Source organism: Lates calcarifer, linkage group LG7_2 (genome assembly GCF_001640805.2).
Source record: "Lates calcarifer isolate ASB-BC8 linkage group LG7_2, TLL_Latcal_v3, whole genome shotgun sequence".
Lineage (NCBI taxonomy): Eukaryota > Metazoa > Chordata > Actinopteri > Centropomidae > Lates > Lates calcarifer.
The window spans coordinates 5,418,474-5,432,749 of NC_066854.1; the positions used below are offsets into that span (position 1 = coordinate 5,418,474).

Consider the following 14,276-nt stretch of genomic DNA (forward strand, 5'->3'; position numbering starts at 1 on the left):
TGACCGTTTCATGAACACACCACGCTTGCTCATGGTTTGAATTGTTGGGTCTCCTTATAAATATTATAATATAAAGAGCACGGTGTAAACCTGCTCTGTGTGTACAGCGCCTCGACATGACGTCTGTTATGATTTGACGCTGTATAAATAAATATTGACTTGACATCATCAGAGAAATCAGAAGAAAGCTGCAGCTGTTTTCAATTAAAAATGATTGCTATGAGTTTATGGGCCAACTTTTCTTTGAGCGTCTCCTGCTCCACAGCCTGAAAGTTAAAAAATAAAATAAAATAACCCCCCACCCCTCTTCCCTCTTCCCCCTCCCGTGCAACCCCCACCCCGCACCCCCGCACCCCTAACCCTAACCCTAACCACAATCTCAGTTTATATAACGCCAGATCACAACAAAAGTTATGTGAGGGTTGGAATGATTAAATCAGATTCAGTTGTGATGGTCAGAATGTTTTATTTGAATGAAAACGTGCTGAGAAACGATCTTTATGATGAAATATTCCTGTTCCCTCTCTGTTGCTTCAACCCGCTCCATACAACACTCTGGTGTCACGGCGCTGACAGGTGTTTGTTCAACTTAGTCAAACTCTGCTTTTCGTTTGCGCCCCCTAGTGTTTCATCTTTACATTGCTATCAGTAAGGTTAGGTAGGATATGGGTTTAATTCATTTTATTGACCCTGAAAGCGAATATCTTTAGTAAAAATCCTTGAACAATAATGTGGCGCTATGATGGCTCTAACGGTGATCCTGCCGGAGTTTCCTGTGGTTTCAGGTGGATTAAGAATGATTTTACGCTCCCCGGCCGCTCTGACAAATGTTACACGTGTTTATTAGGGTATTTACGGTCAGAAATCCTGTTGTGTGTGTGGGAGGGTACTCGAGGAAATCCGAGCATGCGCTGTATTGGCTGTCATTTGGAACGGATCGATAGTCAATCTGACACGTTGTTGTTTTCATGATGAATTCATGATGAGTAAAGTTTAAAAATGGGGGGGGGGGGGGGTCCGCTGTCATCCGCCATGTTGGTTTAGTCTAAAGTCACCTCCACACAATAAGATGTTTTTGCAGACTCAAATACACAATGTCCAATTAATCAATGTGATTTTATGGCAAATTTAGGGAGGCACGCAGAATCATATTCTTTATTTTCACTGTTTTACAGCAGGGAGTATTATGGACTTAATAAAAACAGATGTATGTACAAAAATAAAGTGACAGATCCCGTCTAAACCCGACTTCAGCTCCATTTGGACTGGATCTTTTTTAGAGGTGGGCTAGTTTAACAATACCTGGCCCACCCACCCATACCTGCAGTAATCACAGCATATACATTTATTCACATATTTTTATTCTAAGTATGCAGAATTAGCTGCGATCATCTCCTGTCTGCAGTGAACCCATGGGCGTACAGACAGCTGTCACTGGATCACTGTGATACTGAAGAAAAGTTAAAAACAAGTTCCAAAAGCAAGTTCTGCACAAACACAAGTGTCTTTTTTCTGACTTCTTAGCAGAGTTATGGAGGTTACATTACAGAAGACCACAGTGAAGATTTAATTCTCCACCTCCTCCCGTACAGTTAATCCCGTCCAAATGGGGCTTTAGTCTCTGCATTAAACAAAGACATGAAGAGTACACTGGTAACAAGAGGATGAGGAGCTCATCTTTACTTCTGGTCAGGAAAGTCTGCGCTCATCTGAGAAGAAGAGAAAAGGACAGGTTGTTAGGTACAAAGACACAAAGTAAAGTGACTCCAGCTCTAATGTAAATCCAGAGTATTGTTCTAAGAATGAAGGGGATCTTTCTGCATGAATTTTATGTTAACAAGTGAATTTCATGCAACAGACACGTAAAGAAATACAATACATGACTGAGGCGCTTTAGATTTGTCCTAAATTCATTCTGCATGCATGTCAAATATTTTCTCTACTGCTGTTTGTATTTCAAGCTTTAATAAGTGTCAAAAATAAAACAAACACTTGTGTTGGAGGAGGGAGAGCCACAGCTGTTAGTGTAGTAAAGTATAGTTGAGTTAAACTGCAGCGGTTTGGCAGGGGAACAGATTGAAGCGGCGTCTACCTGAACGTCAAACTCTCCAAATCCAATCAGATTGCTGGTCTGGAGGCCAAACAGGAAGAGAAATACAAAAAAACAAAACAAAAGACAGACGGCGAGATTTACAGCTGAGAAGACAGAGATCAGACTGAGCAGGAAAAACTAAGGATTGATATTGTGCAGGTACAAAGAGATGGTCAGGCAGTACAAACCTTTAACGGTTATTATATCTGCAAAATGACTGAATATCAGCTGCTGGTAATTAAAGAATGGCTGTGGATCTAATTCTTTTGTTGAGGCAACTAGTCCAGATTTATAAAACAGAATTTCATTGCTGATTTGAACCAAAATACAGTACATGAATCTGGTTTGAAGCCTAAACCCCACCAGTAAGACTGGAGTCTGAGAAATGATGCTCCAAAATACAGACTGAGAACCTCTTGACCTTTGTGACCCAGGGGCTTGATGAGGAGCAGCCCTTTAAACAGGCTGTTGGTTCAGATCCAAACATCTGACGTCCACAGATGTTTCAGTCCAAGAGAGTGGTTGCTGCACTGTCTCAGATTTAGTTTGTTCTTTGTCTATACGGTGTTTGATTCCCTGAAATAAGGCTTTTAAAAGCTTTGCAGGTACTGCAGGTGAGCATGGCAGAGGGCCATCAGCACCTGAGCTCATCAGCGCCCTCTGGTGGACACAGACCCTGTATGTCAGTGCTCCTTCTGAAACCCTCTCAGAGCTGAGTTCAGACTCTCCCTCTTCTCCCTGAGACACACCCACTGGCTTTGGTTTGTGTTTCTCCCTCAGCAGTAGCTTGACTCAGTGGCTTGAAGAGTTTCTGTGATTTCAAACCCCGCCCCCTGAACTCTGCACTGCCCAACTTGGTACAACCCAAGTCCCCTCTCCCTCCTCTCCCTCCTCCACCTCATCCAGCAATCCAGTTGGAAAAACTAAGGATTGATATTGTGCAGGTACAAAGAGATGGTCAGGCAGTACAAACCTTTAACGGTTATTATATCTGCAAAATGACTGAATATCAGCTGCTGGTAATTAAAGAATGGCTGTGGATCTAATTCTTTTGTTGAGGCAACTAGTCCAGATTTATAAAACAGAATTTAATTGCTGATTTGAACCAAAATACAGTACATGAATCTGGCTTGAAGCCTAAACCCCACCAGTAAGACTGGAGTCTGAGAAATGACGCTCCAAAATACAGACTGAGAACCTCTTGACCTTTGTGACCCAGGGGCTTGATGAGGAGCAGCCCTTTAAACAGGCTGTTGGTTCAGATCCAAACATCTGACGTCCACAGATGTTTCAATCCAAGAGAGTGGTTGCTGCACTGTCTCAGATTTAGTTTGTTCTTTGTCTATACGGTGTTTGATTCCCTGAAATAAGGCTTTTAAAAGCTTTGCAGGTACTGCAGGTGAGCATGGCAGAGGGCCATCAGCACCTGAGCTCATCAGCGCCCTCTGGTGGACACAGACCCTGTATGTCAGTGCTCCTTCTGAAACCCTCTCAGAGCTGAGTTCAGACTCTCCCTCTTCTCCCTGAGACACACCCACTGGCTTTGGTTTGTGTTTCTCCCTCAGCAGTAGCTTGACTCAGTGGCTTGAAGAGTTTCTGTGATTTCAAACCCCGCCCCCTGAACTCTGCACTGCCCAACTTGGTACAACCCAAGTCCCCTCTCCCTCCTCTCCCTCCTCTCCCTCCTCCACCTCACCAAGCAATCCAGTTGGAAAAACTAAGGATTGATATTGTGCAGGTACAAAGAGATGGTCAGGCAGTACAAACCTTTAATGGTTCAGTCATGTTGAGAACGTGTTTGTCTTCCATCTTATCAGTTTTGGTGAAACTTTAGTTCAAATCTAATGCTGTGATATGTTTTTAGCTCTTGATATTTTTTATTTTTACCCTCTCAAAGTCACCTTATCTGAGAAGCCATGTCTGGGCATTAACATCCTGACAAGTTTTATTCCTAGCTTCACCAAACTTTGTAAGATCGCTGTGTTGTCTCTCTGCCCTGTGTGCCTGTCACTTGCAGTGTGGCTGCTTTCTTTGCAGGTACTGGAGGTGAGCATGGTCATGAGCACCTGAGCTCATCAGCGCCCTCTGGTGGACACAGGCCCTGTATGTCAGTGCTCCTTCTGAAACCCTCTCAGAGCTGAGTTCAGACTCTCCCTCTTCTCCCTGAGACACACCCACTGGCTTTGGATTGTGTTTCTCCCTCAGCAGTAGCTTGACTCAGTGGCTTGAAGAGTTTCTGTGATTTCAAACCCCGCCCCCTGAACTCTGCACTGCCCAACTTGGTACAACCCAAGTCCCCTCTCCCTCCTCTCCCTCCTCCACCTCATCCAGCAATCCAGTTGGAAAAACTAAGGATTGATATTGTGCAGGTACAAAGAGATGGTCAGGCAGTACAAACCTTTAACGGTTATTATATCTGCAAAATGACTGAATATCAGCTGCTGGTAATTAAAGAATGGCTGTGGATCTAATTCTTTTGTTGAGACAACTAGTCCAGATTTATAAAACAGAATTTCATTGCTGATTTGAACCAAAATACAGTACATGAATCTGGCTTGAAGCCTAAACCCCACCAGTAAGACTGGAGTCTGAGAAATGATGCTCCAAAATACAGACTGAGAACCTCTTGACCTTTGTGACCCAGGGGCTTGATGAGGAGCAGCCCTTTAAACAGGCTGTTGGTTCAGACCTAAACATCTGACGTCCACAGATGTTTCAATCCAAGAGAGTGGTTGCTGCACTGTCTCAGATTTAGTTTGTTCTTTGTCTATACGGTGTTTGATTCCCTGAAATAAGGCTTTTAAAAGCTTTGCAGATACTGCAGGTGAGCATGGCAGAGGGCCATCAGCACCTGAGCTCATCAGCGCCCTCTGGTGGACACAGACCCTGTATGTCAGTGCTCCTTCTGAAACCCTCTCAGAGCTGAGTTCAGACTCTCCCTCTTCTCCCTGAGACACACCCACTGGCTTTGGTTTGTGTTTCTCCCTCAGCAGTAGCTTGACTCAGTGGCTTGAAGAGTTTCTGTGACTTCAAACCCCGCCCCCTGAACTCTGCACTGCCCAACTTGGTACAACCCAAGTCCCCTCTCCCTCCTCTCCCTCCTCTCCCTCCTCCACCTCACCAAGCAATTGAGTTGGAAAAACTAAGGATTGATATCGTGCAGGTACAAAGAGATGGTCAGGCAGAATAAACCTTTAATGGTTCAGTCATGTTGAGAACATGTTTGTCTTTCATCTTATCAGTTTTGGTGAAACTTTAGTTCAAATCTAATGCTGTGATATGTTTTTAGCTCTTGATATTTTTTATTTTTACCCTCTCAAAGTCACCTTATCTGAGAAGCCATGTCTGGGCATTAACATCCTGACAAGTTTTATTCCTAGCTTCACCAAACTTTGTAAGATCGCTGTGTTGTCTCTCTGCCCTGTGTGCCTGTCACTTGCAGTGTGGCTGCTTTCTTTGCAGGTACTGGAGGTGAGCATGGTCATGAGCACCTGAGCTCATCAGCGCCCTCTGGTGGACACAGACCCTGTATGTCAGTGCTCCTTCTGAAACCCTCTCAGAGCTGAGTTCAGACTCTCCCTCTTCTCCCTGAGACACACCCACTGGCTTTGGTTTGTGTTTCTCCCTCAGCAGTAGCTTGACTCAGTGGCTTGAAGAGTTTCTGTGACTTCAAACCCCGCCCCCTGAACTCTGCACTGCCCAACTTGGTACAACCCAAGTCCCCTCTCCCTCCTCTCCCTCCTCTCCCTCCTCCACCTCATCCAGCAATTGAGTTGGAAAAACTAAGGATTGATATTGTGCAGGTACAAAGAGATGGTCAGGCAGTACAAACTTTTAACGGTTATTATATCTGCAAAATGACTGAATATCAGCTGCTGGTAATTAAAGAATGGCTGTGGATCTAATTCTTTTGTTGAGACAACTAGTCCAGATTTATAAAACAGAATTTCATTGCTGATTTGAACCAAAATACAGTACATGAATCTGGCTTGAAGCCTAAACCCCACCAGTAAGACTGGAGTCTGAGAAATGACGCTCCAAAATACAGACTGAGAACCTCTTGACCTTTGTGACCCAGGGGCTTGATGAGGAGCAGCCCTTTAAACAGGCTGTTGGTTCAGATCCAAACATCTGACGTCCACAGATGTTTCAGTCCAAGAGAGTGGTTGCTGCACTGTCTCAGATTTAGTTTGTTCTTTGTCTATACGGTGTTTGATTCCCTGAAATAAGGCTTTTAAAAGCTTTGCAGATACTGGAGGTGAGCATGGCAGAGGGCCATCAGCACCTGAGCTCATCAGCGCCCTCTGGTGGACACAGACCCTGTATGTCAGTGCTCCTTCTGAAACCCTCTCAGAGCTGAGTTCAGACTCTCCCTCTTCTCCCTGAGACACACCCACTGGCTTTGGTTTGTGTTTCTGGATCAAACAACACCACACAAACACTTCTTCCCTCATGGCCTCAGCTACACTGCTGATTTTACTGATTACACGTCACTGTTAGTTTAAGTTTTCCTCATTGTTTTAAATAGAATCATTTGTTAATTGGTTTTGTTGTGTGCAACTGTGCAGCCTTGTTGTGAAGAGTAGAATTAGCGCCCTCTGGTGGACACAGGCCCTGTAAGTCAGTGCTCCTTCTGAAACCCTCTCAGAGCTGAGTTCAGACTCTCCCTCTTCTCCCTGAGACAGTGATAATAGTACTAGGTCTTAATGTCCAAACATGACTTCTCAGATAAGGTGTTTGTCAGGTTATAAAAACAGAATAATATCAAAGGCTGAAAACATGAAAATGTGGGCCGTGTACAGGCCTTGTTTTCTGGACCTGTTCATGTCAATGTCTGAACAAAATCAGAGATGGTGCTGCAGCAACCTTTTCTGATCTGATATGGAATGACCCCTCTGAAGTTCTTGGGTTTGAGTTGTGGCGGATTTTGATGAAGTCCAGGACCCTCTGTAAACTCCCAAAGGCTCCAGGAAATAAGTGTGAAGGGTCTGATGAGATAGCTGAACCTTTAGGTTCTGAGGATGTGGATTTGACTCAGTTGTGGGTCGTACAAGCAGAGATTTTTGAATCAAAGTCTGACAAAAGCCTCTGATCAACACGTCGCCTTATAGCTCACACCGACACTGAAGTTCAGAGTTATCGGTTCCTCTGGTTTTGAGGTCTTGGGTCAGAGGCTGCAGAGTTTTGATGCCCAGCACTCAAAGTAAACACTGAAAGGCTCAAAGAAATGTGTCTCAGCTGTCTGACAAGATGGCGCAGACTGGTAGAACACTGACTCGTGTTCAAGAGTCGTGAGTTCAATTCTTGGTTGAGGCAGTGATTTTTTGAAGGCTGGTGTGCAGATCACAGAGTGAAATGCTTGAAAAAAGGAGTTCAGGTGTCTCACCACATAGGTCAGTGGTTAAGGAGATGGACTGGGTCTCAAGAGTTGGTGAGTTCAATTCTTGCTTGCGTCAAAGAGTTTTTAAAGACTGGTGTGCAAAAGAAAGGCTGAAATGCTTAAAGAAAGAGTCCTCCACTGTCTGACAAGATGGCGCATACTGGTAGAACACTGACTCATGTTCAAGAGTCGTGAGTTCAATTCTTGGTTGAGGCAGTGAGTTTTTGAAGGCTGGTGTGCAGATCACAGAGTGAAATGCTTGAAAAAAGAAGCTCAAGTGTCTCACCCGGTAGGTCAGTGGTTAAGGAGATGGACTGGCAATCAAGAATTCGTGAGTTCAATTCTTGCTTGCGTCAAAGAGTTTTTGAAGACTGGTGTGCAAAAGAAAGGCTGAAATGCTTAAAGAAAGAGTCCTCCACTGTCTGACAAGATGGCGCAGACTGGTAGAACACTGACTCATGTTCAAGAGTCGTGAGTTCAGTTCTTGGTTGAGGCAGTGAGTTTTTGAAGGCTGGTGTGCAGATCACAGAGTGAAATGCTTGAAAAAAGGAGTTCAGGTGTCTCACCACATAGGTCAGTGGTTAAGGAGATGGACTGGGAATCAAGAGTTCGTGAGTTCAATTCTTGGTTGAGACAAAGAGTTTTTCACTTTCAACTGCCAAAATGAAGAAGCCAAATGCGCCACGAGCATTAGTCACATCAGATCCTCAGTGGTGCAGTGGATTTGTCTGCAGGCAAGAGGTTGTGATTGGGAACCAAGAGGTTGCAGGTTCAAGTCTTGGTTGAGACAAAGAGTTTTTCACTTTCAACTGCCAAAATGAAGAAGCCAAATGCGCCACGAGCATTAGTCACATCAGATCCTCAGTGGTGCAGTGGATTTGTCTGCAGGCAAGAGGTTGTGATTGGGAACCAAGAGGTTGCAGGTTCAAGTCTTGGTTGAGACAAAGAGTTTTTCGCTTTCAACAGCCAAAATGAAGATGTCAAATACGCCCGGAGCTCTGTTCATATCAGATGCACGGTGGTGCAGTGGGTTCGTCAGCGGCCGGATGGTCGACTGGTCTGGGAGAGGCCGGTTCGAATCCCCTTCACTGCCAGCGTCTGGGTTAGGGGGTAGCAGGAGAGGATAATTTAGTTCGGGGGGGGGAGGTAGCTGGGGGGGAGGGGCTAGATCAGGTGGGGGGGGCTAGGTAGGAGGAGCTAGAGGGGGGTGGGGCTAGGTAGGAGGAGTCAGAGGGGGTGGGACAGGTAGGAGGAGTCAGGGGGAGGGGCAGGTAGGAGGAGCTAGAGTAGGTAGGAGGAGTCAGGGGGAGGGGCAGGTAGGAGGAGCTAGAGGGGGCGGGGCAGGTAGGAGGAGTCAGGGGAGGGGCAGGTAGGAGGAGCCAGAGGGGGGGTGGGGCAGGAAGAAGGGAGGGAGTGACTTATTGGTTTTATAGGACATGCTTGTGCGTACAAGGTGCTTTTGAAACTTTTTAGCCAGCAAGAACTGGAGCACATGGAACAAACATTTGGTAACTCTTACTTAAAATATCCACACATTTATCACATTTTCTGCATTTTTATTGTTGTTAGTGCAGTTTTACACTGTTAACTATTAACTTTAGCATTAGCTTTAACTTTAACATTAGCTTTAACATTAGCTTTAACTTTAACATTAACATTAACATTAGCTTTAACTTTAGCATTAGCTTTAACTTTAACATTAACATTAGCATTAGCTTTAACATTAGCTTTAACTTTAACATTAACATTAGCTTTAACTTTAGCATTAGCTTTAACTTGAACATTAGCATTAGCTTTAACGTTAGCATTAACATTAGCATTACAATGCTACAGCAGAACTAGCAGCAACAAAAGGTGCAGAGATACACATGTGAATGGATGCAACAAAGGTTAAATAACAAGGTCCAAACAAACAGCAGCGCAGACACGAGTGTATCTCCTCACCTCCCGTTTCTGGAAAACACAGAGAAGAAACAGATGTAGTTAGGTTAGGCTATGATTCTAGCAGGAGTTGAAATCTGCAAGGATTCTAGCATTAGTCAAAATCTGCAAAGTAAGCCAACAAAAGACTCACGTTTACACTTAAATTGAAAGATAACCATTTAATAACTGCACCGACAACAGTAAAAACGCAGAAAATGTGATAAATGCGTGGATATTTTAAGCGAGAGTTACCAAATGTTTGTACCACGTGCAGTAGTTCTCGCTGGCTCCGTCTGCGCGCGCCGGGTGTCAAAGAGGAAGTCGCTGTTTCCGGCGCGCCTTATATAGACGAGAGCGTGGGGGGAGGGGGGCAGTGCACTGGGGAGAGGAGGGGGGCGGCTGGACCTCACTCTGTGCAGGTCTCACGGGAATCGAATCCCGTTTCTGACACGTGTGTGATTCCCCCAAACAAAATGTCCCGTGAATAAATCACTATAAGATCGATGTTTTATTGTGTGAACTGCTGCGGACAACATATAAATCCACAGACGTTTGCAGAACAGTCAGTTTGTTTTATATTTGTGTTGCATTTAACACTTTGTCACGTATTTCTCTTGATTCAAACGACACTCGGAGGTTGTCGCTCAAATCTGACAAAGTGTCTGACTGGACTGTACCAAGTCAAGTAGAGAACAGAGGGGGGTTTCAGGTGATCTCCACCTTAGTTTGTGTTGAGCTGCCGAAGGCTCTGTGTTTCTTGTAATACTCTGAGTGACTTCATCCCCACTTTAAAGTCTTTGACCGTTTCATGAACACACCACGCTTGCTCATGGTTTGAATTGTTGGGTCTCCTTATAAATATTATAATATAAAGAGCACGGTGTAAACCTGCTCTGTGTGTACAGCGCCTCGACATGACGTCTGTTATGATTTGACGCTGTATAAATAAATATTGACTTGACATCATCAGAGAAATCAGAAGAAAGCTGCAGCTGTTTTCAATTAAAAATGATTGCTATGAGTTTATGGGCCAACTTTTCTTTGAGCGTCTCCTGCTCCACAGCCTGAAAGTTAAAAAATAAAATAAAATAACCCCCCACCCCTCTTCCCTCTTCCCCCTCCCGTGCAACCCCCACCCCGCACCCCCGCACCCCTAACCCTAACCCTAACCACAATCTCAGTTTATATAACGCCAGATCACAACAAAAGTTATGTGAGGGTTGGAATGATTAAATCAGATTCAGTTGTGATGGTCAGAATGTTTTATTTGAATGAAAACGTGCTGAGAAACGATCTTTATGATGAAATATTCCTGTTCCCTCTCTGTTGCTTCAACCCGCTCCATACAACACTCTGGTGTCACGGCGCTGACAGGTGTTTGTTCAACTTAGTCAAACTCTGCTTTTCGTTTGCGCCCCCTAGTGTTTCATCTTTACATTGCTATCAGTAAGGTTAGGTAGGATATGGGTTTAATTCATTTTATTGACCCTGAAAGCGAATATCTTTAGTAAAAATCCTTGAACAATAATGTGGCGCTATGATGGCTCTAACGGTGATCCTGCCGGAGTTTCCTGTGGTTTCAGGTGGATTAAGAATGATTTTACGCTCCCCGGCCGCTCTGACAAATGTTACACGTGTTTATTAGGGTATTTACGGTCAGAAATCCTGTTGTGTGTGTGGAGGGTACTCGAGGAAATCCGAGCATGCGCTGTATTGGCTGTCATTTGGAACGGATCGATAGTCAATCTGACACGTTGTTGTTTTCATGATGAATTCATGATGAGTAAAGTTTAAAAATGGGGGGGGGGTCCGCTGTCATCCGCCATGTTTGTTTAGTCTAAAGTCACCTCCACACAATAAGATGTTTTTGCAGACTCAAATACACAATGTCCAATTAATCAATGTGATTTTATGGCAAATTTAAGGAGGCACGCAGAATCACATTCTTTATTTTCACTGTTTTACAGCAGGGAGTATTATGGACTTAATAAAAACAGATGTATGTACAAAAATAAAGTGACAGATCCCGTCTAAACCCGACTTCAGCTCCATTTGGACTGGATCTTTTTTAGAGGAGGTGGGCTAGTTTAACAATACCTGGCCCACCCACCCATACCTGCAGTAATCACAGCATATACATTTATTCACATATTTTTATTCTAAGTATGCAGAATTAGCTGCGATCATCTCCTGTCTGCAGTGAACCCATGGGCGTACAGACAGCTGTCACTGGATCACTGTGATACTGAAGAAAAGTTAAAAACAAGTTCCAAAAGCAAGTTCTGCACAAACACAAGTGTCTTTTTTCTGACTTCTTAGCAGAGTTATGGAGGTTACATTACAGAAGACCACAGTGAAGATTTAATTCTCCACCTCCTCCCGTACAGTTAATCCCGTCCAAATGGGGCTTTAGTCTCTGCATTAAACAAAGACATGAAGAGTACACTGGTAACAAGAGGATGAGGAGCTCATCTTTAGTTCTGGTCAGGAAAGTCTGCGCTCATCTGAGAAGAAGAGAAAAGGACAGGTTGTTAGGTACAAAGACACAAAGTAAAGTGACTCCAGCTCTAATGTAAATCCAGAGTATTGTTCTAAGAATGAAGGGGATCTTTCTGCATGAATTTTATGTTAACAAGTGAATTTCATGCAACAGACACGTAAAGAAATACAATACATGACCGAGGCGCTTTAGATTTGTCCTAAATTCATTCTGCATGCATGTCAACTATTTTCTCTACTGCTGTTTGTATTTCAAGCTTTAATAAGTGTCAAAAATAAAACAAACACTTGTGTTGGAGGAGGGAGAGCCACAGCTGTTAGTGTAGTAAAGTATAGTTGAGTTAAACTGCAGCAGTTTAGCAGGGGAACAGATTGAAGCGGCGTCTACCTGAACGTCAAACTCTCCAAATCCAATCAGATTGCTGGTCTGGAGGCCGAGCAGGAAGAGAAATACAAAAAAACAAAAGACAGACGGCGAGATTTACAGCTGAGAAGACAGAGATCAGACTGAGCAGGAAAAACAAATGACTGCTGCTTCAGGAACTCTGAACACAGTCAACTCTACAGTTTGAGTATGAAGAGGCAGAGAGGATGCGGTTTCCAGTTTTCTGTGCGTTCCTCAAGATGTTGCTCACTCAAAGTTAAATAATGAAAACATGAGCGGTTCTGTTAACAACCACCAAGTAACAGAAAAGTATCAATCGTAGTATCGATACGCCTCCACCGACCAGTCCTGCTGCAGTTAATAAGACTGTGAATTCTTGAATTGTGGCCGTAAATGTGTTTGGTGCTGTCACGGTGACCTTTGGCCTTTTGACCACCTGCATGTAATCAGTTCATCTTTGAGTCCAACTGAATATTTGTATTAAAATTCCCTCGAGGCCTTACTGAGATATCGTGCTCAAAGTAAAGGGACGGCTGCCCGTTAATTGAATTTTGCCGGCACGAGTGAGAAACAGCTTCCCATAAACACAGCTCAGTCTCAGAAGATTTACAATGACCCAACAAATGGAGGATTTGGGAGAAATCCGAGTGTGAAAACTGTGGATGGTTCTGTCAGCGAGCCGTGCAGAGTTTAAAGCAGCAGTGTTGGATCCAGGTGAAGGTGATGGCTCCCTCTCTGCTGCTCTCACTGAACCTGAGCAGGAAGCACAGCCTTCTCCCTCTCCTCTCCTACTGATGAAGCCCATGATGGAGCTGCGACACAGGGCAGAGGTTTATGGTCAAATCTCACACTCACCACTGTGTCTGCTGCAGGAGAACCAGAGTGGCACTCACCCGTTGTTCCAGATGGAGAGGAGGTGTCGTTTAATCCTTCAATCCTCAGCCTGTCTTCCACACTTACTAACCATCATTATCACTTTCTTCTTGTTCTTTCAGGCCAAAGAGCTGCAGACTCTTCACAACCTCCGCAAACTCTTCGTTCTGGACCTCACCACACGGGTTAAGAAGGTACATCACCTTCCTCTGCTTGCTTGGTTCTGTTAAGCATCATCTCTCTGAAAATGCCAGTTTAACACTGAACCTGTGCTCTGACTATTGTTGTTAGAGTGCAGAGATGGACTGTGAGGAAGGGCTTGGCAACATCGCCCAGAAACAGAAGATCTCATTCCTGGAGAATAACTTGGAGCAGCTCACAAAAGTCCACAAGCAGGTAAAGTACCTAACATATACTATATACAGCATATGTAACATTAATACAAAATAAGCTGACGTTCTGTGAAGGAGACTAGTATTTTTCTTTTTTCTCAGCCAGTGATGGAAGAAGTCAAAATAGCAATACAGTAAAATAAAAATACACCTACTTCAATGAAAGCATTCTCTGCATAATTTACTATAAGCATCAAAAGTTTCAATGGAAATACTCAGGTAGGTACCTCAAAATTGTTCTTAAGTACAATTTGTTAAATTGTTCTTATTTTTACCCTCTCAAAGTCACCTTATCTGAGAAGCCATGTCTGGGCATTAACATCCTGACAAGTTTTATTCCTAGCTTCACCAAACTTTGTAAGATCGCTGTGTTGTCTCTCTGCCCTGTGTGCCTGTCACTTGCAGTGTGGCTGCTTTCTTTGCAGGTACTGGAGGTGAGCATGGTCATGAGCACCTGAGCTCATCAGCGCCCTCTGGTGGACACAGGCCCTGTATGTCAGTGCTCCTTCTGAAACCCTCTCAGAGCTGAGTTCAGACTCTCCCTCTTCTCCCTGAGACACACCCACTGGCTTTGGATTGTGTTTCTCCCTCAGCAGTAGCTTGACTCAGTGGCTTGAAGAGTTTCTGTGATTTCAAACCCCGCCCCCTGAACTCTGCACTGCCCAACTTGGTACAACCCAAGTCCCCTCTCCCTCCTCTCCCTCCTCTCCCTCCTCTCCCTCCTCCACCTCA

The 14,276-nt window shown here is 44.3% G+C and overlaps 1 protein-coding gene and 2 long non-coding RNA genes across 17 annotated transcripts in view; 2 read left to right on the top strand and 1 right to left on the bottom strand.

The window, feature by feature from the left end:
• LOC108892823 (kinesin heavy chain-like) overlaps positions 1–14,276 on the top strand; it is a 49,041-nt gene that overhangs the window by 3,729 nt on the left and 31,036 nt on the right. For 9 of the 15 annotated variants that reach the window (XM_051065997.1, XM_051065992.1, XM_051065991.1 and 6 more), the window contains exons 2-3: positions 13,275–13,346; positions 13,444–13,548. The exons of 3 other annotated variants lie outside the window; for them this stretch is intronic. In XM_051065997.1, coding sequence (XP_050921954.1) covers positions 13,275–13,346; positions 13,444–13,548 — 177 coding nt within the window. The remainder of the gene's footprint in view (positions 1–13,274; positions 13,347–13,443; positions 13,549–14,276) is intronic. 3 more of the 15 variants (XM_051066000.1, XM_051065999.1, XM_051065990.1) reach the window with 1 other exon arrangement.
• Positions 1,060–11,594, top strand: LOC127139117 (uncharacterized). The gene is made up of 2 exons (XR_007809043.1): positions 1,060–1,282; positions 11,470–11,594. It is a non-coding gene; the product is annotated as an uncharacterized LOC127139117 (long non-coding RNA).
• LOC127139118 (uncharacterized) lies at positions 11,329–12,738 on the bottom strand. Its single transcript, XR_007809044.1, has 2 exons — positions 12,283–12,738; positions 11,329–11,899 (listed from the first exon to the last, which is right to left on the bottom strand). It is a non-coding gene; the product is annotated as an uncharacterized LOC127139118 (long non-coding RNA).